General features: G+C 50.7%; 6 protein-coding genes across 6 annotated transcripts; 3 read left to right on the top strand and 3 right to left on the bottom strand.

Annotated features, from left to right (window-relative positions):
* Window positions 1-1400: 1400 nt before the first annotated feature.
* Window positions 1401-2403, top strand: LOC108864544 (uncharacterized). Its single transcript, XM_018640425.1, has 2 exons — window positions 1401-1498; window positions 1734-2403. The coding sequence occupies exons 1-2, from the start codon at window positions 1466-1468 to the stop codon at window positions 2160-2162; spliced, it is 462 nt and encodes a 153-aa protein (XP_018495941.1). The 5' UTR covers window positions 1401-1465; the 3' UTR covers window positions 2163-2403.
* Window positions 2404-5042: 2639 nt separating this feature from the next.
* LOC108864526 (uncharacterized) lies at window positions 5043-6777 on the bottom strand. Its single transcript, XM_018640364.1, has 6 exons — window positions 6558-6777; window positions 6377-6430; window positions 6105-6303; window positions 5574-5995; window positions 5350-5458; window positions 5043-5268 (listed from the first exon to the last, which is right to left on the bottom strand). The coding sequence occupies exons 1-6, from the start codon at window positions 6775-6777 to the stop codon at window positions 5223-5225; spliced, it is 1050 nt and encodes a 349-aa protein (XP_018495880.1). The 3' UTR covers window positions 5043-5222.
* A 1370-nt stretch (window positions 6778-8147) lies between these two features.
* Window positions 8148-14215, bottom strand: rngo (DNA damage inducible 1 homolog rngo). The gene is made up of 10 exons (XM_003745459.2): window positions 14018-14215; window positions 12722-12896; window positions 10359-10469; window positions 10118-10244; window positions 9945-10035; window positions 9677-9802; window positions 9337-9396; window positions 9145-9228; window positions 8881-9043; window positions 8148-8728 (listed from the first exon to the last, which is right to left on the bottom strand). The coding sequence occupies exons 1-10, from the start codon at window positions 14096-14098 to the stop codon at window positions 8526-8528; spliced, it is 1221 nt and encodes a 406-aa protein (XP_003745507.1). The 5' UTR covers window positions 14099-14215; the 3' UTR covers window positions 8148-8525.
* On the top strand, window positions 10809-12389 carry LOC100901783 (uncharacterized). The gene is made up of 3 exons (XM_003745505.2): window positions 10809-11228; window positions 11373-11569; window positions 11652-12389. Exons 1-3 carry the CDS (start codon window positions 11100-11102, stop codon window positions 12250-12252), a joined length of 927 nt encoding a protein of 308 aa, XP_003745553.1. The 5' UTR covers window positions 10809-11099; the 3' UTR covers window positions 12253-12389.
* Window positions 14216-16406: 2191 nt separating the features above from the next.
* Window positions 16407-20142, top strand: Ankle2 (ankyrin repeat and LEM domain-containing protein 2). Its single transcript, XM_029112088.1, has 9 exons — window positions 16407-16557; window positions 16956-17157; window positions 17295-17438; window positions 17547-17731; window positions 17822-18034; window positions 18170-18369; window positions 18468-18792; window positions 18975-19326; window positions 19465-20142. The coding sequence occupies exons 1-9, from the start codon at window positions 16407-16409 to the stop codon at window positions 19778-19780; spliced, it is 2088 nt and encodes a 695-aa protein (XP_028967921.1). The 3' UTR covers window positions 19781-20142.
* Window positions 20143-20344: 202 nt separating this feature from the next.
* amx (TM2 domain-containing protein 3 almondex) lies at window positions 20345-22093 on the bottom strand. The gene is made up of 3 exons (XM_003745590.2): window positions 21884-22093; window positions 20972-21401; window positions 20345-20865 (listed from the first exon to the last, which is right to left on the bottom strand). The coding sequence occupies exons 2-3, from the start codon at window positions 21353-21355 to the stop codon at window positions 20554-20556; spliced, it is 696 nt and encodes a 231-aa protein (XP_003745638.2). The 5' UTR covers window positions 21356-21401; window positions 21884-22093; the 3' UTR covers window positions 20345-20553.
* Window positions 22094-23959: the final 1866 nt, after the last annotated feature.

The following is a 23959-nucleotide window of genomic DNA, read 5'->3' on the forward strand; positions in this document are numbered from 1 at the left end:
ATCATGTTTTTGCGGTCGTGATCTCAGGCGACGGTATCTCAAGCATGGATCAGTCGTTAGGAGAGCTCGAGCGTATCGAACGAGGTTCGGCTCTCGGTCTCCGAGATATAAGAAGCGCATCTCGATTCGATCTGCCGCCAGAAACCTGTCGACTCGAGTCCTTCAGGATCGCGAGATGAATTTATTGACCACGATCGGCTTCATCATCGCGTTGTTGACTGTTTTGGAGTCTGCGCAAGGGACGTCAATCGTTCAGGGGGACGACGGTCCTGTATTGCAACAGAGGGCGAGCAAGACGCAGAAACCATCCAAGTTGCGGAAATTGAAGAAGCTAATGAAGGGTTGATCCGATTCTCAGCCTAGACTATGATACTGACTGAGCGAAGGAAATAAAAGCTAAGAGAATCTGCATATGATGACAATCGATTAGTCCTCTTCATTCTCTGGTGAAAGATCGATCAAATATTCCATCCGACGCGGTCGATGGCTTTGCAATTTCTTGCCTTCATCGAAACGTGGTACGAGTCTCCCAAGTTTGGACTTTGGAACATTACAATATCCGCCTGACCTCCCAGAGGTCTCTTGTTGTCTGTAATTTCCAAGTATGTCAGCCACGTGAGTACAGGTCTGACGCGAGTGGATCGGGCACCGTAACTTTCTCGACCATCGTCTGAGAACTTGGGCCCGGCATTATACCGGAAAAGATGGCATCTACGCGGGTTTTCCGCGGGGGACATTTCCCTCAGTCTTCGGGGTGCCTGTCCACTCGGAAGGGTTCCCCGGAAGACTGTACTAATCTCTCTATTCCTCGGTGATTCGGGTCTCATAATAAATCTATCGGAAACTCTTCCCGGGATCTTCGGAGCACCTCCGTGGAATGGGGAGTGTTGATGATTCTCATCGAATGCGGGCTCCTGAGCTCCTCCTGTGACTTTTTCCACTGCCCGCCTGCCGGGTGGTCATGTCGTCAGACGCCGATCCGACACTCTTTCCATTGGATCCCGCTCCGGAGCAGCGATTTTTTTCGGCATCGGCGGCGATCCTTCTCTTGGTCCGACGAAGATTAGGTGAGGAATCCCGGATTCGGGAAGCTCACAAAGGTCGACAGAAGGTTCCTAGGACTGTAGGAAGCCGGAAGGAAAAATCGTTATCGACGGGTCCTCGAATTCATCAATGCTCATGAGTGTGGAAATGAGTTGACCAATCGTCTTTCAATTTATTACGCTTGACTCCATTCAGGAACTTCCGAAATATTCCACGGCGGGGGAAAATCTTGGAGCACGATTCGGTATGCGAATATTGGATGAGCTTCCAACCGCTTCTTTGAAGAGAACATCTTCTCGGAAAGCCCTCCTCTTCCCAAAATATGACAACACCCGTAGCACGTCGTTGACAGGCTCATTCCGTTGTTTGCATCGTGCGTGTCTGAGAGGTTGCCCGATCGAATTCGTCGACGATTCGAAAAATGGCCAGCAACGCTCCGAAGAGAAGCAGGCAGGTTCGTCTCCTTCCGTCGCCGCCCTTCAAGAGCTCCTTATCCTGACTATCGATCATCATCCGGGATATCCCGGGGAATCGACGAGAAGTTCGTCTCAGTGCGCCCTGACACGGCTCGAGACTTTTCAATGACTTCTCGAGTCTCAGGGGGGCATTAGGCTCTCCCGCTCCATTGATTGCTGTCGGGAACGCTGAGTGAGATCTAAACTAGTTTCAGAGCGCTCTTGACTTTACAGGACATGCCCACCGTGCGCGATTTTATTTCACAAACTATCGAAAAGCTGGGACGCTCTCTGAGGATAATGCAGGATTGTCTTTCGGATGTGACCACCTTCCGGAATCCGCATGTGTTCGCCAGTACCTACTGTGGCGCATGGCATACGATCGCGAGCATGCAAACGTTTAATTTCTTCCTCAGCTTCATGATGATACATCTCGACAACAATCCCGGGTTTCTAAACGATCGGATCGATCCGACGGCCGCGGATGCACAGGACGGTACCGCCCCAGCGTTGCCGAGCTCGTTCGACACGGAAAGAAAGAGAGTCGATGCTCTCATGGAAACTTACGAGGAAATGTCGCAGCTTATGAGGAGGATCAATTTCGTGCTAGCCCAGGTCAATCGTGATCAAGCGGCATCGAATGTGTCCTCTACCTCATCCTGAGGTCGCAGATCCTAAGACAGCCGTGATCAGTAGCTTGAGGTCCCGATATCGAGCATCATAGTTTGACTTCACTTACGACGCGACGTTCCGAATTTGAGCTCCTAGATATTCTCAGAGATGGAAGTTCTAGCCCATAACTAGGCTGAACCGGATAAGGAAAAATTGACATTGTGATTGATATGCAAGAGAACGCATATCTGTGAAGAAAATATATTGTAATAATAGACGAATTTATTGAATGGTGATGACCGGAATAAAATGTGATAATAGGATCCATCGAGTCATGAGGGCACGAAAGGGATTGGACTTCAATGGAGGAAACTGCTTCAACAAACGCGAGAGGAACTCGCGCCGCGGGAGGTCTCAAACTCACTTCAGGAGTCGCTGATAATCGCGCCTTCGAATGCCACTCGCTACAGATCATCCAGCTTTCCGTGTCTCCCGTGCACTGAGGGACAGACATATCGACGATTTCGCAGCGGTAAAGTCCAGATTGAAGCGATCTTGTCCTGCGGGGAGTGTAATCCAGATAATACAGTCGAACTCTGTTTATTCGATCCTCCTGTCCGGAGAGGGAAAATAAAGGGATAGGGGCGCATCCATTGATTGACGGGCAATCCCCCCGTGAAGGCGCTGAGGGGCCCAATCCGGGAAGAGAATCGGAACTCTTAGATGCAGGTCCGACTCGAAACTCGGCCCGCCGCATGTCGCGTAGCGATAACTTTGGAGAGCCCAGTAGAAAAATTGAAGGTCCTCAGTTTGAGGTCTGGGCCTGGGCACTCAGGGACAACCCTCGAGCACCATTGTGGCACGGTGCGCCACTGTCCTTTACCGGGTATCCTCAAGGTGGCGGATTCTCTCTCTTTTCAACGCAGTCGGGATACAGGACGTATGCTTGCTTGATTATCAGGCTAGGCTTTTCTCTAGAGAAATCGCGGCCGGACGAAGAGGCAGACGTGGGGGGACAACGCAGCTCCAACCTTTCCCAATCCACTCGCTGAAGAACGCCGGGTACGCCTTGGCCGTTGACTGCGGAGCATTGGAAGCTTTATTCCGAGAGCTTCGGACGGCCGAATTCGCACCGAGCGTCCTCCTCCGCTCTCGATTCTAAAGTGAGCGGGGATTTTGTTTACTGCAAGCGATCAAAATGCAGGAGCGGAACCTTTACACACCTTGTCTACCTGGCAGGAAATAACCGTAACTTCGGCAAAGCATTTCGGTGCTCAACTTTCGCCTTGTCTCGCAAGATGTCCTTTCTCAGCGCAGAGGCTACTTCTCGTTGAACCGAAGTGACCGAACTTGCGCGGGTGTGAGCCACTGTGACCCGAACACTGCGACTCTTGAGATGCAGACCTCGCCTGCCCTCATCCTACATCTTGAGCAGAACAAGGCGGAAATTCTTGAAGCTAGGCGCCGCATGCGCCTCGCGCCCCGTCGCATCCCCAACGGAGCGTAGACGATAAACATGGAGGAGCCTTATCAGTGATTTCATCAATCATAAATTAAGGATATACAGGGCGAGTCGTGTGCCTCATCGTTGAATTCATCACTCAAGCGAATCTGTTCGGCATTCTTATTGGCCCCTCGTTTTCTCGGTTCATTGGATAATTCGTCGAACCCGAAAGAGGTCAGCTACGACTGGTCCCGGAAAATGAGGAAGACGACAGGAGTCATTCTTCCAGGAAATATCTTCAGGTCTCATCTATATATATAAAAAACGCATGTCTGTTTGTCTGTCTGTTTGTCTGTCTGTTTGTCTGTCTGTTTGTCTGTCTGTTTGTCTGTCTGTTTGTCTGTCCGGGGTACCCTATAGACTCGAAAACGGCCGAACCGATCGTCGTGAAAATTTGTGAGCGTGTTCTGTGGGATCCAGCGGTGGTTATAGGGGGGTCAGTTCTCCGATGCGATGAGTCCTTCTACCTTAAAAAAATTATTTGAGTGCTCCACCCACGAAAATACGAAAACTCGGAAAAAAATTGAAAAATCTGAAATTCGCAAAATTCACTAACGCCTGAACCGATCGCCGCAAAAATTCAGGGGTGGGTTCCTGGGAGCTTCAGGAAAGTCATATGAGGGTCGTCGTTCTCATGTGATGGGTCTTCCCTCCATGAAAAAATTATTTGAGTGGTCCTCTCACCGAGAATCAAAGATTTCATCAAGGGAAACACGGGAATTCGCAGGATTTCTTATCGGCTGGACAACCATGAGGGGGCGGATTCTTGGGAGCTCCTGAGAAGTCTATCGGGGGTTGCCGTCATCACTGGCCTCTGACTTTTTACTAATGAATCTCGCTGAAAATCGCTGTAGCCGTGAAGTGTATCGATTTTTCCGGAGGACATATCTAATAAAAGCGGGGGCACGGGGAGGCGGGGAAACGGGGAAGTGGGGAACCGGGAAAGCGGGGAACCGGGAAAGCGGGGAACCGGGAAAGCGGGGAAACGGGAAAGCGGGAAACGGGAAAGCGGGAAACGGGACGCGCACCCAGAGCTCGCGCGCCCAAAGCAAGCGCACCCGGAACCAGTGTACCCGGAGCCAGCGCACCCGGAGCCAGCGCACTCGGAGCTAGCGCATGTGTAGTGAGTCTAGCGATACCGAGTCGCCGCGAAGCGGCGACCGGGAGCGCTAGTCTGAGATATATTGGGAGGGCGTCGTGTGGGAATCCTTATTTTATTGCTCATTTCTTTCACACAAAGTGAAATTCGCTTCGGCTCTCCGGACGCCGAATATGTTCCCCTGCTCGTTCGGAAATACACTGGGAGTTTGGGTTAAGGTTCGACGGTAGGAGATAGTATTTTTAATTATCAAGAAGGGAAATCGTATGGCCGTGCTACGCAGGCTTTGTCAACTTCATTGCGGCGATACTTCTCCTGGCTCCCCAGATCACTGTCCTCCTGTCGACCGGTGGTAAGGTTGCCACACCGGGATCGTCCAGACCATTTTCCCAATCATAGATCGTGAGACGTCGCCCCAGATTCTGATCCCGATAGCTGCGCTCCGCGACAGTTTTCATGTATTTATGCTGCTCCCGAAGGGAGATCTTCGCGATCAGAGATTGATTTTTTACTCTTGCGGTGCGGAACAGGCCCCAGGTGCGGCGAGTGCGAGCCTAGAAAATCGATGTCTGAGTAAGTCCTGATCAAGAAGAATCTTGTCTCATCGGCATACATGTTCAGCCCTCTCGCCCAACCTATCCTTGAGGAAGGCAGGTACTTCAATTTTCTGTTCTCTCATTTCTTGCACGAGAGCCGGAACGAATCTCGAGTCTTCAGCAGGATTGAAAAAGGTCGTCATGTGTCCTGAAAATCGATCGATCGATAACAACGCCGAGGATTCGCGCTCGATGGTCCTTCTGAGGCCGCATAATGCTGCTCTGAAGAAAGGACACTGAATTCGCTCGCAGATCTCGCTCACCTCTGCGTCGCAGCAGTCGCAGTCGATCCACGTACTGACTCGCGGTGCGGAACATCTTGTAATTGACGACGTTATCAACGGGGAGGTTCCCGACGTTCCGAGCATGAGTCGCGAGGAAAACCGAATTCGATCCCTGCACCTCTTGTCGGGTGTCCTCCGTGAGGACGACGACTGGAATTTTCTTCGCTCTGAGTTTTTCAACGAGCGTTTCGATCTGGGGGCTTTCAACGAAGACGCAAATGGTTTGTTTTCGATATGCCAAGTAGGGATGACGAAATGTTCGTAAAAGATGCATTAGAGTTTTCTCTTCGGGGAATTCGGGGGTGCTCAGAATGAATCCCGGAGGATGCAGACGGTGGATGTGCCACAAGACCGGCTCCACGACGAAGTTGGTTATGCCCTGCCGATCGCTGAGCCACTCTCTGGAAGAGATCGGTCGCGTGAACACGCGCTCACGGAATCCCTCGAGATGGGAGTTCCGTGGGGGCCGGAGAATGGGTCGCCTCGCTCCTGTCTGATCATCGCTCTCACCTGACATACTCGTCCGGTGTGTATTGCTCTCGATCACCAATCAGTTCCACCGCAGTGAAGAATCGGTCTTCGAAATTCTCCGGCATCAGCCAATTGTCATCCGCGGGAGCGGGGACTTCGGGAGCGTCATGGACCGGAGGATTCCAAGCTAGATTTTGGCTAACGTCGTGAGCTTCTTCCACTTGTTGGCATCTCCGAGCTAGAAGAATGATTGGATGAGCCATAAACTTCTTCCTTCGAAAAGCGACGGATAGGTCAGACGGACGGCTCACCACTCTCAGGATTCGAATGAGTATTGCCTCTCGATCCCGGCGTCCTTTGCGCACCTGCGAACGATGGCGATAGGTACTCATCAGGGAAACGAGTCGACCCCGATGGGAACGAACGGTATCGTCGATGCCGTCCACCGGATGACGAACTCGAATGGGTGGATCCCTCGAGGTTCGAACTAACCTGCCCCGGTGCTGTTCCTGTCCGGCCTCGATTGACTCATATTGCCGTGGCCCCAAAAGTGATCCTGACGCTCCGGAACTCGAATCGCTTCATCCAGTGTTCCCTTCTTCTGGCACCTCCCGAACAAGTAGACGAGCTCACAGGAAGTAATGTTCTCGGACGGACACTTGAACTCGTTCTTGGTCGGACTCAAATTGAAAGTGTGCGTCTCCAAGTTCATTTCACAGTACCCTAGCCGAGCAAGGACACCGAGTGCTTAGGCGTTCCATGTTCCCGAACGGAGATATCAGAACCTAATGACACTCGAAAACATTGCTTTCATCTTCAGTTCTGTCGAGACTTCCGCGAGAGAGCATGGACCGGTCGTCGTAGGCACGTCGAGAAAGTGTGCGGTACCACATCGTCGCTGAACAACATCCTTCCACCGCCGACGCGAGTCCGACCACAAATCAGAAAAAAAGAGCATAGCTCCACCAAGTGAATGCGAGACTCTCAATTTGCTCCTAGATGTACGGACTCGACACTCGACATCCTCTATGTGGGAATCGGTATCCGTCGATTGGAGTCATGGTGGGAGTTATCGCGATTGGTGAGCGAGATCGTCGTGCCAACACTCGCAACTTCATCTCATGACGTCTCACCTCGCAGATCTCAACGGGCCTGAGCAATAACTCAAAACGGACCTGGTCCGTCTACGCTGCCGAACATTTCTCTATGAATCTCCTGAATATCTCAACGCTCGAGCAACAGCACCGGGAAGCCAGAGCATGTAGAGCTACGCGGTGAGTAAAAATGCCGTACACTCGATCTAGGATGAAGATAGAGGAGAGCGGGGAGATCTATACGCTTCACGAACCTGTCATCGGAGCAGAGGTCGAGCAGCCCCGGCAGAGATAATTTTTAATTGTGCTCGACAAGAGGTAGGAAATGCGAAGAATCTCTATACATTTCTAAACTTCGTCATCAAAGCATTAAGAAGCTGGATTCACTCGGCCCATCCTCCGATTGAGCGGATCGAGATTCGAGATCGGCAGTGACCAGTCGCTGCTGCCTCCTTTTTCCCCGCAGACGAATCTAAAGAAGAGGAGGGAGGCCGCGGGAAGCGATGGGGGTCCTCTGCGTCCGAGACAACGCTCTCGATTCCATAGAGTCGATGCCGTGTTTTATCATACAGAGCATCGGACGCTTTCGGTGGAAAACTTTCCTTTTCACCGTGGAATTTATTCCAGGTCAATGGATCCATACAGGAGGAGTAGATCAACGAAGAGCAAGAGGAGAACTTTGATCTCGGAGCTTCCTCCGATCATCAAGGTCATCGTTGTGATTGAAGGTATGATGACCCGCCTCCTTCATCGGCGGGTGACAGAAGTTCTCGGAATCTCTGCGGAGGATAGGGGTCCGTCATGCGTCCAATTAATTACCTAGATTCAGGCAGCTCTCGCTTTGATCGTCCTTAGATGCAATAATGAGATCACCATTTTTCTCGACGTTATCTGGTTATCTGTCACTTGTGTTTCGCCCGTTCATTCCGAAGGGATGGATAGCCAGTCGAATATTCAGGCGAAGAGGTCATTCTCAAAGACGAAGAGTTATTTTATTAATTACATCAATCGTAAGGCCGAAGTGCCCCCTTGTGTCTTAAGAGTAATGAGGTAACGATTTCACAAGAAGTTCACGCAAGCTGATGCTTTGATTGGAGGTCGACAGAGCGCGTATCCCAGATCCGGAATATAGAAGAACTCATCCGAATCATCCCCCTCTCGAATTCGAATACTGTCATGAGCACAATGAAGCAAAAATAGTAGATCAGCCAGACGAAGGACCCGATACGCACGGAGCCTGCGTCTCCGCGCACCGCTTCGGTGGAGAGTCCGGAAAGAGCCGCTCGAAAATCCTGGACAACTGTACAGATGACACAATTTCTTTCTCTCCGATTGTGCGACGTAGAGAGTTCGGAAGTCGAGACTCCTATTTTGGAACAGTGAACGATTTCGCGAATAGGGCACCGATGGCTACGTTTTTATCGCCCTTGGCTCCCTCCAACTCTCGAACAGCGTCCTCGCGTTTGAATCCCAAGGCCATTATTTCCTTGACTTGCGTCTCGGTGCCGTATCGCAAGCTACTGAGAACGCTACCACTGGAGCTCCCTTGAGAAGTTGAAGGGCCCGCGCCTGGAAAAGGAACTGCTATTCCGAATTCTGAGGCGAGCTGTCAATCTCGCGTTCCCAAAGATGGAAGGGGGCTCAACTTCCAGTGACACGTAGAGGTCCTCTGGACGCCGACAACACCCAGAAACCACCCCGCGTACATAAACTCGACTTACTGGTATCCATCTTCGAGTTCTCGAGCGCTGCTTTCATCGCGCTCTCTTCATCCATCACGGCGTCCAAGCGAGCGTGCGCGGGGAGCTCAGACTCTGGCAAAAACTGGGTTCGGGTTCCGGTTGTACCGATGATCAGCTCATTCTGTTTCAGGTCTAAGACGCACTGCGAACATGACAATTCACTCTAAACTCCGGAAAGATAGGTTCATGAATGCCGAGCTGATTCAGCCCGCTCGAATCGGGGTCATGGGTGCGACTACGAACCTCGAAGCGTCTCAAGAGATCCAGGCCCAAGAGCATGTCCATCGGCTGAGCTTCCAGTACAGAGAAGCTGGTCGTTAGGAAATCCTGTGACACGGGGAATTCGAGCTCCTTTAGGATCGTTCGAGATCTTCAGAAACTCTCGCTCTCTGGCGAACAATCTTCCGTTCACTCAAACTATTGATCCTCACTCACCTTCTCTATTTCGATTTGGACCAAATGGATGCGTCCCAGAATTTTTTGCGTTCCTACACCCTGGTGAACGAGAAGAAGAGTTTTAATAAGCGATCATATGCGAAGAGCTCCGCGTCAGACAGGACAGTCTCGGCGACGCATGGGATGGATATCATATGTACAGCGCCTTGGATATTAGGTTCTCTGGTGGAGGATTCAGATTCTTTGGAGAAACTTGCAACCTCGCTAGGTGGCTGCGTTACTCCGAGTGATTTCTATGCCAAAGTTGTCTAAAGTCGAATAGACTCGGCTTCTCGAGGGAACCGCCGATGCCTACTGAATAGATCTCGGAATACTCCACCTTTGCAATGCCAGCCCAGCGTGGATCGACTAGACGCATTATTCCGCAGCGTTCGGCGCAAGCTGAGCTCATGATTGTTCTTTGTGCTCCTGAATCTACGAAAGCTTTCACAGGATGCCCGTTCACCTACAAGGGACAGAGGAATTCACGATGCGGAGCTCATGACTTCCAGTCGCTTGAAATACGTGCGAACAAAGGAACCAGAATTCCCCGATGTGCGTCGCGGAGATTGGTCGATTCTAGTGATGAACCTCAAGATTGTACGGACCTTGCAATTTATGTAAAGCATCACGACCGTTCCGAAAGCCTCCGGATGATGCTCCATCGCAGCCTCCATGTTGGAATCGATATTTTTCTGTCTGAAAATCACAACCGATGAGAGGCGAGGAAGTTTCGAGAACCGTAACCCGCTGGATTGATTCGCGTCGGAAGCTCACAAACCTTATTTCTTCGGCAATCAATGCTTGAGCTTCCGGATTGAAGGGATCCGCAGTGAGCATTCGAATCCGTGCCATTTCTCTCTCCGCTCTTTCGCGGTTGAACTCTCGCACATACTTGTCGAACTCCTCTGGAAATCAGATGAGATAGCCAATGAAGCGTGATTCGACCCTTCGACCGATCGGCCTGTCATCCGATTGAAGGACAATCGAATGAAATTCTGCTAATCGAGACATCTCTTTACCGGGGCTCCGTTCCAGGGCCTCTGCTAGCTGAGGGTTCTTCTGTCTCACCAATGCGAGCTGCTCTGGGTCTGATAGGAGCATTTGCCTTAGGACAGCTGGATCATTCTCCGCTGGAACAATCGGAGAAGAATATAAGTAAAAGTCTCATCCGTCGATGTGATCTGGAATCCAGAACACGGCATGCAACACCAGCAGCATCCTGGTCATCTACTGCGACATGCTACCCCCGGGGACGAAGACCTTCATCAAGCATCTCTAGAGTACAAGACTCGATGTTTTGAATTATAATATCTCTGAAATCATTATTCATGATATATTCTTCGGGACTTCCTCGCATTCGCGCCAGACCATGTCGGGGCCCCCGCGATTTGTTTTCCTCTCCCATAGTTCGTCTGCTCGAGACACCCTTCCTCTCCACTCCTCGAAATAATAATCACAGCAGCGGCAGCGGTCCCCGTTCGGAACACAACGTTTGTGCTCAAGTGCGACGACACTCATTAAATCCGTCTCAGAATCGAGTCGATAGCGTTCGACAGGATACTCTGGTCTCTCACCGAAAACTCTGGAGATACTAGAGAACAAGAAGCTGTAGGTCACTGCCAGACGGAGTCTGTACCCTCAATGGCATCTCTGAGAATCACGTAAGACATTCGATACGAGACCGATTGTCAAGTCTTGACGCTTCCTCTCGAAGAAGGAATCTTGATCGTCACACCGACCCGAACAAGTCCCCAAAGAGAATGAATTCGAAGACACCCGATTTCAAACTCGACGCGCCACCGGAATTCTCAGCGAAGATTGCGTCGATTTTTGCGCAGTTGGGAGATATTGAAAAGAAACGGAATGAGTCCCTTCAGTCAAGAGACCACGTAAGTTGTCGCGCGGAAGGATCCGTCACAAAGTTAGAGAGGAAAAACGATTGTCCAAAGGATTCTAGATTCTTGCTGATTCAGTCGCTGCCGAGCGCAACTGACACCTGTTCACAAAAACCTTCTATCCTCCGGCCGACATAGGGGGCTTCGAATGTGCAAAAAGAGGATCCGGCGGTTCTCAGAGACGAGGAGTTTGCAATTCCGAGGAGTAAGCTCCAGCTCGATCGAAGAAACAGCTTTTCGCCGAGTGCATCAGCATGTCTTCGTCGGAAGCCTCCGTTCGAATTCAGGCGTCCGAAAATCCCGCCGCCCTCGCGGCCCAGGGTCCCGGATCACAAGTGAGTACTCTTCGCTCGAGGCTGCAGGACAACTTTTCTGCATCCTCATTCATGGATACTGAATATTCATTCGGAATTTCAGACTCCACCCGGAGAAGTGGACGAAATACAGCTTAGCTTCGGTCGATGACTCACACATGTCGGACGGTGCCAATACAGCAGCTGCGCTCGCATATCTGAGACAACAGGAGCGAAAATCTCAGGGGCAAGCTCTCTGGGATGAAGACGCTCAGCTGCTGGATCTCCGGGCCAAAGTCATGTTTCACGGCAAAAAGAAGACCAATGAGCGCCTTCGACCGAAATTCCTCTTGAGCGACCAGCCTGGAGCCTCCGATATGCAGCAGCAAAATAACGAGGCTGGCGCCGACACGAATCGTACGAACTTCGGAACGAAGGTTCGAACACTGGTCGAAAAGCGAGCGAACGACAATCGGAAGATCGCTCTCAGCCATCTGCAAGACATGGACGACGGAGACGGCGATGACGTTGAGATGAAAAGCGACGAGAATGCGTCGAAGTCTGCGGCGGATCGGATCTCCGACCAAGGCTGCAGCGACGCGAACTCCGATGGCAAACCGAAACCGAAGAAGTTCAAACGAGCAGTACGGCAGCGATCAGAAACTGACCATCCGAGCGAGGACGTTGTTCCCGCGGGAGATGAAGAGGCTCACAAGGGGTGTTAGTTGAGTTAGGATGAGATGTTTTGAAGCTCGGGGGACTAATAGGGTAAGAGGGTTCAAGTTGATCTGGTCTCCTCTCTTGAGCGCATGTGCGTTTCGCTGGCAACTGACTGATCTCCTGCAGTCTTCAGACTGGTTAGATTACGTAATATTATCTAATCCAACGGAGCTCGACCAACTCGGGAGACACGGCCGGGCTCCCCGCTGGGCGTCTAGCCCAACAACAAAACTTCGAAGATGTCCCTATCGAGCAATGCCGTAATACTTGTAGCACTCTGCGGTGTGTCAACAGCAGGACAGCCAGAAGGGAGTTGTTCGTGGCTCAAGGTTGAAATACAATAAAAACATATTGCGCCGTAATACGCGCGATATCATCTCATGGCGATTTCCGAGGGGCTCTCCATACCCATATGCAAATGGAGATATCTCTGGCTCAAATCGGGGACAGTCCGTACCGTCGGCGAAAACTTACGTAGTGATCCCTGGGGGGTACGTTGGGCCCTGGGAGGGGACTTTTGAACCAGCACCATGTCGCCGTCTTTGAGACCGAGCTGAGATATCGGTCTTTTATCTTCGGTTAAGGGTCGCATTTCATGGATGACGATCATCTCTGCTGCAGGAATTCCAACCTCGAATGCCGCGAGGGCCTGGAAATGAATTGGATTGAGTTTTTGATTTCGCTCGAGTTCAAATCCGGAAAATTCGTGCATGAGTGCTCAGCGGGATTTTCGGTGCACTCAACCCTTCTGGGATCGAGGGGAGTGTTTTCCGTCCATGTTCAATCCTCATGGATATTTTGCACAGTCGGTATCGTCGGAAGGTCGGGGCGTCTTCATTTTCGTGAACGGAATCTGCATTGTTCCTGCGAGGTAATGATAGATCTGCCCACAGGAAGAGGAAGTCCCTACACAGATGCTCTTCGGATTTCCATCACGCAAGCTACTACGTATCTCGATACTTCCGGGATCCGGCCGAGGTAAATTATTGAAAAGCTTCGGAGACATCGAATGTATCCCGTCGATAAGCCGACTTATCGAAGTTCGGATCGTCGCTCTAGGGAAGCGCTCGGTCTTGGACGAACCTCCCGCACTATGATGAAGATTAGACTCGGGCCATCGACCCTTGTGGGTAGAGAGAACTTTGCCGTTGAAAACTCCCACAATTGTCTCCCTTGAGACGAAGAAATGAATGAGCATGCTAGGGCTGGCGTATGAGCGATTTCCGGCTCGGAAATCGGAAGCACAGAAAATCATCCATACGAGTATCCGCCTCATCGGTGGCGGTCGGATGACTCGTCGGGAACACACCGGAGAAAAACCCGCGGAGTAATACCATTTCAGTGCCTTTCACGGCGTCAGAAGTATATTCAGAAGCCCCGTCCATCGATTCGGCCGCCACCGTCAGATTGGGCTGAGCGAGGGACCCATCCATCGCGTTTCTCGCAGAAAAAAAGATCAGTGAGCTAGAGGCCGCTGTATGTTATGTTCGACAGCGTAGGTCCCGAGAGAAATTAAGTCTCCGAGTCGGAGCTCGCATTGAGAGTCGCGTGCAGAGGGTGCGTAGCCGAGCAGTCATTACCACCAGCCTCGAAAGCTCAGAGAGGCCGCTTAAGCGACAAGTAGGTCCATATCTCCGACTCTGCAGTGAAGGAGTGAAATCTTCCGAATCGTGGAATTCCGAAACCTATCGCCGATCGCCTGTCATTGTTTTGATGCATATTTTCGCAGGTGTTCATGAACGAGGAAGGACCGGCCTCCATAATAAATACCTTCAGATTCTCGAGCTCAATATCAGCCGACACGTCAAGCACGAAAACGTCGCCAGTCACTGTGGTGATAGTTATTCTCATGGTGGAAGCGTTGAGGGAAATCACGGCCTAGAACAATTACCAAGGACCGACACTCGAACGGAACAAATACGAGAGTAGAACAACACGGCACAACCGTAACAACCGCGGGAGATTTCTGTCGCAGCTCAACGACGGATGAACGCATTCGTGTTTCCTCTTCATGACTTCGGGCGGTCTGCTGTAGTGGAGGCAGTCTGATAACGTGATAACTGATGAATACCGATAGAAAGGATGATGGAATGAAATCACCGCTCCATGAAGATCCTCAATCTCTACCGATCTCAAGAAACTGATCCCCATTAGCACGGTGCGGAGCAAAAACGAAATGCCTGTATGATCACCCGGTCATCGAGACAGTCGACTGCGAGTCTGGCCATATTCGTCCTGTCTCCCGGCGAAGCAAAAGAATTCCACGGGATGCCAGCGTTTCCTGAGACATACCATTCCGTGTCAGACAGACAATGGGAGAGGCACCCATCTCGGTCGAAAAGATAAAGAAGACGTATGGTGGGAGAAGATTTTTTTTGCTCCAGCCCAGTGTTCCAGCCCTTGTGAAAACTGCTGCAGAGGTGGAAACGGCTGCGAAAAATGCCAGTGTGTTTGCACCTGCAAGAAGCGTCGCAAGACCGCGAGCGCGGCGGGTCGCTGTGCTTCCATGTCGGGCAACATGTAGGTATTTCGACTCGCTGTCGATTCGGTATGGCGGGGCGATGAGCTCTATCGCGATCCTCATGACAAGTGATCTGGGATGAGGATACCTGTACATGTAGTATGAAAACAAGTTTCTGAGAAACGATAGGTGCAAATTCATTTATTTATGGTTCTCGCAATTGGCCAACATTGTAATTCGGTATGCTCGACTGTGGATGCTTCCAGACTTCTTCATGATTATAATTATGGTCGCCGGCATGAGGCAGGTTCACCGTGTGGTCGTATTCGATTGCCTGATCTTCTGTCCACTCATGCCAAGAAGGGAAGAAATCGCCCGCGTCGTCCTCGACGGAAAGACCGTGGCGTGTCGCGACTGGAAAGTCGGGGAAAAAATTAGTCACATCACGTTAGTCAAGATGATGCTGAGGTCAAGAACGGAAATTCAAGTGCATTCTCCGAGCTTACCTCCTCCTGCGCGGTATTTCACGCGGTCGATGAACATCTTCGGGTTGATCAGACCCGCATCGAGCCGGTCCCAAGAAATTTGGATTACCGACTCGTTGACCTTGGTGGCCTTTTCGGATGGGATCGGATGGTGGGCTCTCCGCGATCTACGATCAGTCTGTCGATCGCCGTGTCCTGGAAAATCTCACAGAGACAGGCTGGAAGAGAAATTGTGTGTCAAGGAAGAGTATGGCGGTCGATTCCTCTCTTGGGTTCATATATCTCTCTCGGAATCGTTTCTCGAAGACACTAACCCATGAGGTTCCGAACCGCTCCATGCGCTCCAACCTTCCGAAGAAGGTAGGCGTTGTTGGACTCTACGGAGTTGTTCGTTCGGCAGGGTGCCCTGTGAAGGGACAGATTGTCCGCACCGATAACGTCGAGCCAGTAGGACCGCATGTAGTTGATGAACGCTTGGAACTGGGGAATAGATGGAAGTGGGATTCTTAAAAACTCCCCGTGGAGAGCAAGTATTCATCGAACAATGTCGATCTCCAATCATAGTAGGATATGAGGGAGGGAATGAGAGGTATGAGATTTCTTACCCGATGGTCGACGGCGAGAGCCTCTTCGGCACAGAGCTCGAAAACCGGTTCGATTTCTCCGGCCGAATAAATCCTACTACACGGAAGCGCTGACTAGTGGAGAAGGCGCTCATTAACCAATGGAGGGCGATATTGAGCACGGGAGGTATGACGGACTGCTTTATCGCGTCGTACCATCAAGCATAGATCATCTGCATCATCGTCTTCACTCTTTCCTCAACGGATTTCGCTTTTCTCGAACTTTTCCTCCGAGTCTTTTGCACGGGTATCCCCCGAACTCGGCATACGCTCCATCGTGCGACGCGCTGACCGTACGTACAGAACGTTCGAATCTCGAGTCAACAACATGTCGCTCTTCGGCCAGATGACGTACAGCAAACTCTCTCTCAAAATCATCATCATCGTCATCATGATAAACAGTGGAAGCACATTTCGCTGCACACTGTCCGTTGAGAACACTCGCGGAAAATAAACTCGAAGAACAACGACGATTTGTCTTGAGATCAGAGTTTGATACCGATGGATGACCTAAATGGTCGAGTCTGACGGCAGAAAATTCCGTCGAGTTTGGAAGTGGTAACTAGCGAGCTGAGGAACTAATAGCGAGGATGACATCGCCGCGTCGATCTCGGATCGGAGGATCTCTGACAGACGTGTTCCAAACTCCTCCGAAAGTGACGGACATCAAAGTATCGGGAGAATCACGAGACTTCTACGCTGTTGTCCTGCCAGCATCAGTCACATTGTCAGAACAAGATAGTGAGTTAGCGCGGCACAGCACGAAAGTTTTCTCTTCGAGTTCTTCAAGGGATCTTCTGTTGAAATAGTTCGACTTCATTATCCGAGATTCGAGTAGTCTCGCCTGGGTGGTATCTGATTTGAGCGGTACGCCCCGCAGATTGGGATACTGTAGGAGACGATTCCGAATTCGAGACTGAACCCTCACGTGGGACGTGATTTTCACAAGCTGATACCGATTATATCTTGGAAGTGTCTGGAGTCCCAAAAGTGTGACGAAAGCCCTGACTTTTAACGGGCTATTGCCCCGAATACCCGCTCCAGGCTTCGAGGATGAGGGTCGACGGAGCTGAGAGTCTACGCCATTGGTCTGAATATCCGTTCCATGTGATTTTCATTCGACATCATGCCTTCTACAGAACCTCCATTCATCTTCCCGGATCTCGCGTCCACGATACAGTTCTGTAAGCGTTTCAAGGAGGCCGCTCGTTGGAAAAAATTTCCGAGCCGGCAGGCTGCGCTTCAATTCTGCGAAGACTCGAACGTTCTAACTCCGTGCTCCAATGCGATTGTCAGCGCCAAGGACGAGCGGAAAGCCTCTGGGGAAAGAAGTCCGTTCAGGTGAGAAGTCCGCAAAGATATCGCAAATGATGTGGAGCGACTGGGATCAAGTTTTCGGTACGAGAAGGGACCGCGTGCCTTCCGAAATGAATCTTGCGCACCATACGAATGAATTTGTCGCTATTCCCAAAATAAAGGAGTCCGCGATCACAAGATTACGTGCGATTCCGCAAGTGCATCATGGATAACGACAAGACGCTTCTATTGGAAATGGTGTGGTCGAATCCTCGATATCTGATTGGAGGCGGCGACAACCCTACCATTCTCCACGAAGGGTGTAGGTGAGTTACGACGACCGCTGGTCTATGCTGGAGGAATGGTCACGCTCCGAGAAGCGGAAGATGTGATATCACTTTCAAATCCAAACTCGTTACATTTCCCTTCCCCAGGTACAATGCGTTTCATGTTGCGGCTCGTAGCAATAAGCCGGTGATTCTTCAATTGCTGATAGATCTCCTCCGGAACACGAGTCTTTTCCGGATGTTGTATCCAGATGATGACGAGGACACAATCAATCAAAGAATCAAATATGTCATCAACATGTACCTTAATATCCCGGACAAAACCAAACGAGGTAGGCAAGATATTCATTCATCTCACATGGTGCGGGAATACCCGACGATGACTATGCAAGCGCTCTTCGGCATTTTCGCACATCTCCAAGGCGATCGTCCCCTGCACTTCGCCAGCGCCATGGGTTCCCTCCAGTGCGTCGAAATCCTCCTCAACCAAGAAGAATGCGTCAGAGACGCTCCAAACGGCGAAGGCTTCACGGCAGTAGAATTGGCAGGCACTCGTATGACGGAGGCATCCTCTCTCGATGTGGAGAAAGCGATCATCGATCTTTTTAATGGCAAGTTCGAGAACTTCGATGAGGGTAGTGATTCATCGGAACATGTTCCTCGGTAGGGCATGGGCATAAGCATCGGGAGACAAATTTTCGGGTACCGCCAATGTATGCTTGACAGGAGAAGACAGGGCAGATTGGCTCACTGCTTCGATCTTTTCTCAGATCACCAGGTTATCCTACCGATTGTTCGTGACGAGATGTGCTCCGAACCACCGGCCTTCGCCGCCACCATGAACCTCATAACTAGGGACTTCGACTTCCGGAATCCCCCTCTACCTACAGCTCAAGCCAAAACTTGGAACGCAGGCGAAAAGTCTCAGTTTCGTATCGTTGCGGTCGTCGGTCCAGTCACGAGGGAGCGAGTGAGTTCATGAGCTTTGGCAGAAGAATCGAAGGGCAGCCTTCGATCATCGTCCACAGAATGCTTCGGTGGCTAGTCTGAAAATAATCCTCCTTTCAGGCCGCTCGCATAGTGAATGACGTTCACAGTAAGCGAGCAACTTTCGCGGACGTTCGGAGACGCGACGCGGAGAAAGGTTTCGAGAGCGTTGTACGAAAAATCGCCAAAGACCAGGACTTACGCTGGAACGAGTTCTGGCCCTTCCTCAATTCTTGGGGCGATCTCACTACGAGAAATGGTCTCTTAGACTTCGAAGCCTATTTCATCGAGTCGCTCCAGGATTCACAACCAGATTTGGGCGCGGAAAACGAGAACGCAAACAACAAACGCATAACCAAAGATCATGCAACATCAGATTGCATAAAAGCGCTCAAAGATTTGGTCGGTGAGTCCAAGCCGCGTACGGCTCCAGGACGGGAAAACCCCTAATATGATGAATGAGAAAAAATGATGAATAGGGAATCATTGAGGCGTGAATGATGGAAAAAAATATTAGAGAGGAGTGAAGTAAAACAGGTAAGGGTATGGGAGTTGAGAATACGCAGCTAATCGAGGACTCGATTACAGATGGTGTTGGAGACGACAATACTGGCTGTCAGGCTCTCGAGAAGAATGTTGCCGATGCTGATCATTGTGAAGTAGCGAGATCGGTGGCCTCTTACGTTCTCGATTTCATGTCTGAGCACGAGAAGAAATTCGTCAAAGCGGAGTTGACAAGTCTCGAGGAGTATCCGTTGAATTCGATGAAGTCCTGTGTCATACAGAAAATTCTTAACCTATTGGAGAGGGAGGATTCACATGAATGTAGATGCTTCGTGCAAACGGGTGCTCAGAATGGGAATAATCGGGAGAAAACGAGCCATCGGAGGAGATCGAAGGTTTCGAGTGTCGACATTTTGAAAATTTGCTTCATACATGGGTAGGTTGAACAATGCATGATGCTGATTGGTAATATTCATGACCGTCGAGAAGCAGTTAAGTGATCGAGATTAGCATCTCTTCTCCAACATGATCCCCTTGGCGGAAGAAATTTTTTTCCTAATCCATCGATTTGCAGACCCCTGCCGAGTCGGACCGACTATCAAGTCTGGATAGCCATGGAGTCCGTCGTAGAAACTATCGAGCAATCCGAATATCCGTGCGTCTACCGATGGATCAATAACATGGCTGAGTTCCCAACCGATCAAATGGCACACTGGGGAACACCGAAAAAAACTCAACCGATTCTCGGAAATCGTTCGTCGCCGATCTCATCTCTCCCCAGCTCGGAGCCGCAGTCATCCACACCTCTTAGAAATTCGAAGAAGAACGGACGTAGCTCAGTACGGAAACCCCGACGAGCGGAGATTATTTTTCCGGTGGACGAGTGGTAGGGAGTCCGAGTCTTTGTGTCGATTATCACATCGAGGTGATGAATCCGCGGGGACGACCTAATTCTAGATGTTGAGACCTTCAATTGGACCCTGGACTTTTTGGGACAAGGGTCTCGTTTCGATCTTGCGGTTCCGATGCAGTCGAAACCATTGTGATAGCAATCGTTCTCGAGTCCTGATTCTAGCTGGAGCATCCCCTGCAGTCCATGGCTCCCGGAACTTTGCTAGTGCCTGCCATGTCCGGTCCCATCATCGTTCAATGAGCGATAAGGCCGAAAATCGTAGCGCCGAGATGCGACTTCCTCGCTGTACCTGATGTATATATTTTACCCTTTTCCTGAAACCCCCAACCGCTCGCCGTCAGCCGAGGTACTTTTGTGAGGATGACGACGAAGGCGATGGGAAGAGTCGCCCAATTGTATCTTTTAAAACTACTCGTTCGTTTGGAGTTCTTCTCGCCTTGGGAGACCCGAATGGACTCTGAAAGCGATTCAAACGAATTCGAGCCGAGAGCGACTCGTTCAATAAAAGAACACCCCGAGTCCTGTCTCCACGATGAATATCTTCTTTACTTTAGCTTCGTAGTCGTTGTGCGAAGGTCATCAATCAATTGTCAGCCTATTCCTGCCTATTAGTCTTCGGTATAGAGTCACGTGTAATGCGATTGATCAGCGACAGATGTCTCCTGACGAGCGGGGATCCCCGCAAGAGAAGTTCCATCAATCCTTGCACCCAGTGCCTTGCTAACTATAGTGCCCCCCATATCACAGAGCTCATGGAATGTACAGAGATCCGTCCGCGGGTCCAAGATATCCCGTGGCGATGAGCACCACGTCGACCAGGGTCCAGACCCCGAGACCTCCGAACGAGAAAAGTTTTCCGATCCCTTCCTGCCACATCCCTAGGTAGAAGCGATCCACTCCGAAACCGCCCAAAACAACGCTCAGGAAGAGAGCTGTGATCCAACTGTATCCTCGAGTCCAATTACAGAGGCGTCTTTTAAGGAAGACCCGTCGCCCCAAGCAAATCACCTCCGGGCGCACGGTGCATGATGCCGTGTAATACCGCCTCGGTGCATGAGTCACCTGCAACAGAAAGAGTTGGTCTTCTGGGGACGACATTCCACCGTTCGAATCGACGCTGCCACGGAAGGAAGGGAGGGCTTATTTCGATCTCGCCTTTTTTTTTTACCTGGCAGGTGCTGTTGTGCTCACAGACGTGTTCCTCAGGTGGACTTTGATAGCAATAGCGACAGATCATCTGTCTCTTCATGATGTTCTCGTTGCTCCGACACTCGATATTCTTCTTAGCCATGCAATCGACGGTGACGTTGCTTCCATAGACGCAATTACAATCGAACATACAATCGAGACATTCTCCTGGCAGGCTGAAGCAGCCTTTTTGCTTGGCGACTTCAGCACAGAACGCCGGAGTTGCGACTGTTTGCGAACTGAAACCATGCGACGGGTTATTAACCCCTATCGGTGTTGACTGACTGTCCGGGGAAACCTCATCTACTGTGACGATCAATAACATCAGAACCGATGCAAAAATCAGTCGCGAGCTCGCCATCATTGCGAATCGGCGTTCTCGGGAAGAATCAACAGCACGCGCATCATATCTGAAATGAAAGAGAAAAGTGATGTCATCAGCTCAGAAATGAAATATTTTCCCATGAGATACGCTTCTCTGGCGGCACTTCAGATTTTCCGCGGAGCGTATCTGAAAGGGTTTCTCAGAACACTCCGGATCGATAACCGAAGTCGAAAAAGGGAAACTTGACGGGAATTATCCGTTACGACAGCGAGCCGGTGGAATCAGAGAGCGAATCCTGTTTGAAGCTCAGAGACTTTCGTCGGAGTCTTCGGAGGACGAGGGACGGACCTCGACGGCGAGAACTCGGTACCCGATCACGGTTACCGTCAACGCAGATCTTTCAGAGATTCGAAGGATCTCTGACGCACCGTCGCAAGGTTCGACAGCGTGAGCCGCTCGCCTCCACCTCAAGGCTGCGGTGTAACGGGGCTGACTCATGATAGCCGGGTCCACTCACTCGAACTAAACGGGTTTCGAACGTGCCCAAGATAGTCACTATAAGTATACCTCCTGAAGTACGCCGGGCTTCCCGACGGATCCTCGAGCTCCTACTAGGATTTCCGGACTTCACGCTCCGATCGTCACCTCTAACTCGACCGCCCGCGAACTTTCTTGTGCTCGCATGCTCGAGGAACCAACAGGGATCTTGAAGTCCTCCGAAACACTTAGCGCTTCAATTCTGGATTCAGCTACTCTTCGACGACACAATGAGAGAGCGGCAGATATGCCCCGAGATCGGCAGCCGGACCAACATGGGGAGCAGAGATGCATAGAAGGTCACCATAGAAGCTTCACTCCCGGAGAATTAAGCGCCTAGAGAAACCCACCTCGAGATGCCCACCGCGAACGATTCCGTCAGATGAGAATCGATCAAGGTATCTTTGAGCTTAATAACATGCTCTTGATAGTCCCGAAGTATCCAAGATTAAGGTACTCAAATCCAGATGCGGAATGCGGATCGGCAAACGGACTCACCGCGCGAACCATGGCAACCCGAGAGAGGATATTCTCCCCGGAGGCCAGGAAATCTTCCTCTCTGCGGGAGTTGCGAACATCCGTCGCGTACGGGCATATACTCGACGATAACGCGTTCTGATGTATCACCCTTCCATTCTTGAGAAGTTGGTTAGATCACATCAACTCTTCCGGTATGAGTAGAGCTTCACGCTGGTCGAGGGTTTCAAGGATCCGGCTCCCTATGGAGGGTCAATGGAAATTCAGGTAAATCAACATATAGCAACCTAACTCTGTGCGTGCTCACTCTCGACGCTTATTGACTTTCATGATCGATCTCGTACTGATATGGAATCCCACTGACTGAGCATTCTGGGAAGAGGAGGCGAAGAGGACGAATCCGTTTTCCTGGACGATTTCGAATATCGCCAACCCCGCTGTCCCGCATATAAGGGACTCATCAGATGAGGGACTTGTAATTTGGCGCCTCTAAGGGAGGAGCTACCTTGTGAGCCGGGATTGATGAAGAACGAAGGATCCCACATTAGCGGGGAGTCCGGGGCTCTTCTCCTGTCGGAAATATGAGCCTCCTGGTCACAGCGATTCACCCCGCGGAATCCTCGTCCATGCTCCGTTACGAGTTTCCTCGGAGCGGTCGCGCTCTACAACTGTTCGATTACCGAAGCTTGAGCCTGTCGATTTCTAATGAGACAATTAAACTTCCGATCAAATTCCGCTCCGTTGCACAATCTACAGCTCATCTATTAGTATTACATGGACGTATTCACGGGCAGAAGCGGGCGAACGCAAACAGCATATATTAATTGCAAGGTCGGTCGGCATTCAAGAAGCGCGTTCTTTTTCTGTGAGAGCGTTCTCTGTGAAGAGCAGCTTGAAGACGGCTAGACATGATTCGGACTTGCTTGATTACGTATGTATGTTCTAGCGGGTGAACAAAATGACGTCCTTCATCTTGCGCAGAACACTCCATGCAGGAAACAAAACAGAAAAATATAACCTTTCCAACTTCCGAAAATTCAGATTTCGGATGCAACTCATCGTCATCGGAGACACCGACTATCCCCGGATTCGGCGGCAGGCTTCGAAATGTTATCACTCTGTCAGTCGCATCTACACGATCCCTGGTCCATACGAAGTCCGGGTACGATGGTTCGCCCCTATAATTTGATGACCTGAACCCGAAGCCATTCTCTTGATCTTCGCATTGCCTTCCTGGCTCTCAATCGGATCAGTCATCCCATGGAGTACGATAAGATACCAGCTCTGGGGCGACTCGCTCGGGCTCCGATCGGTTCCGCCAGGAAAGCTATCTTTCCCGAATCTCTTTCACTTCTGAAGATTCATTCTCCGACATGCTCGAAAGACGAGCACAAGGAAATTCTCGAGACGGAATGAGTGACAGGAAGGTGGGAGATTCTAATCTGACTGAATAACAACATCATGTTCAGATCTCGTCGATTCGAGACGTGATGATTCTCATTGAGTTTCATGCTGCGCGAAAGTTCTTGATCCTGAGGGGAGATTTCTCGCAACTTTCACTTACTAATCACCTGGACTCGTTCCAGGCAGCCTTCACGTCGGTCTTGATCCAATCAAAATCTCTATCAA

Source organism: Galendromus occidentalis, unplaced genomic scaffold (assembly GCF_000255335.2).
Source record: "Galendromus occidentalis unplaced genomic scaffold, Mocc_1.1 scf7180000077484, whole genome shotgun sequence".
NCBI lineage: Eukaryota > Metazoa > Arthropoda > Arachnida > Mesostigmata > Phytoseiidae > Galendromus > Galendromus occidentalis.

Excerpts from the sequence above, each read along its gene's own strand:
- Ankle2 (XM_029112088.1), top strand. The coding sequence starts at position 16,407 with ATGACATCGCCGCGTCGATCTCGGATCGGAGGATCTCTGACAGACGTG. Across the intron at positions 16,558-16,955 it reads CACATTGTCAGAACAAGATA|AACCTCCATTCATCTTCCCG; the intron begins GTGAGTTAGCGC and ends TGCCTTCTACAG. Across the intron at positions 17,732-17,821 it reads CCCGGACAAAACCAAACGAG|GCGATCGTCCCCTGCACTTC; the intron begins GTAGGCAAGATA and ends CACATCTCCAAG.
- LOC108864526 (XM_018640364.1), bottom strand. The coding sequence starts at position 6,777 with ATGAACTTGGAGACGCACACTTTCAATTTGAGTCCGACCAAGAACGAG. Across the intron at positions 6,304-6,376 it reads TCATTCGAATCCTGAGAGTG|CTCGGAGATGCCAACAAGTG; the intron begins GTGAGCCGTCCG and ends TCATTCTTCTAG. Across the intron at positions 5,996-6,104 it reads ACACCGGACGAGTATGTCAG|AGAGTGGCTCAGCGATCGGC; the intron begins GTGAGAGCGATG and ends GATCTCTTCCAG.
- rngo (XM_003745459.2), bottom strand. The coding sequence starts at position 14,098 with ATGAGAATAACTATCACCACAGTGACTGGCGACGTTTTCGTGCTTGAC. Across the intron at positions 12,897-14,017 it reads TTGAGCTCGAGAATCTGAAG|GCCCTCGCGGCATTCGAGGT; the intron begins GTATTTATTATG and ends ATTCATTTCCAG. Across the intron at positions 9,229-9,336 it reads TCCAAATCGAAATAGAGAAG|GATTTCCTAACGACCAGCTT; the intron begins GTGAGTGAGGAT and ends CCCGTGTCACAG.
- LOC108864544 (XM_018640425.1), top strand. The coding sequence starts at position 1,466 with ATGGCCAGCAACGCTCCGAAGAGAAGCAGGCAG. Across the intron at positions 1,499-1,733 it reads CTCCGAAGAGAAGCAGGCAG|GACATGCCCACCGTGCGCGA; the intron begins GTTCGTCTCCTT and ends TTGACTTTACAG.
- LOC100901783 (XM_003745505.2), top strand. The coding sequence starts at position 11,100 with ATGAATTCGAAGACACCCGATTTCAAACTCGACGCGCCACCGGAATTC. Across the intron at positions 11,229-11,372 it reads CCCTTCAGTCAAGAGACCAC|GGGGCTTCGAATGTGCAAAA; the intron begins GTAAGTTGTCGC and ends CGGCCGACATAG. Across the intron at positions 11,570-11,651 it reads CCCAGGGTCCCGGATCACAA|ACTCCACCCGGAGAAGTGGA; the intron begins GTGAGTACTCTT and ends TCGGAATTTCAG.
- amx (XM_003745590.2), bottom strand. The coding sequence starts at position 21,355 with ATGATGGCGAGCTCGCGACTGATTTTTGCATCGGTTCTGATGTTATTG. Across the intron at positions 20,866-20,971 it reads AGCACAACAGCACCTGCCAG|GTGACTCATGCACCGAGGCG; the intron begins GTAAAAAAAAAA and ends TTTCTGTTGCAG.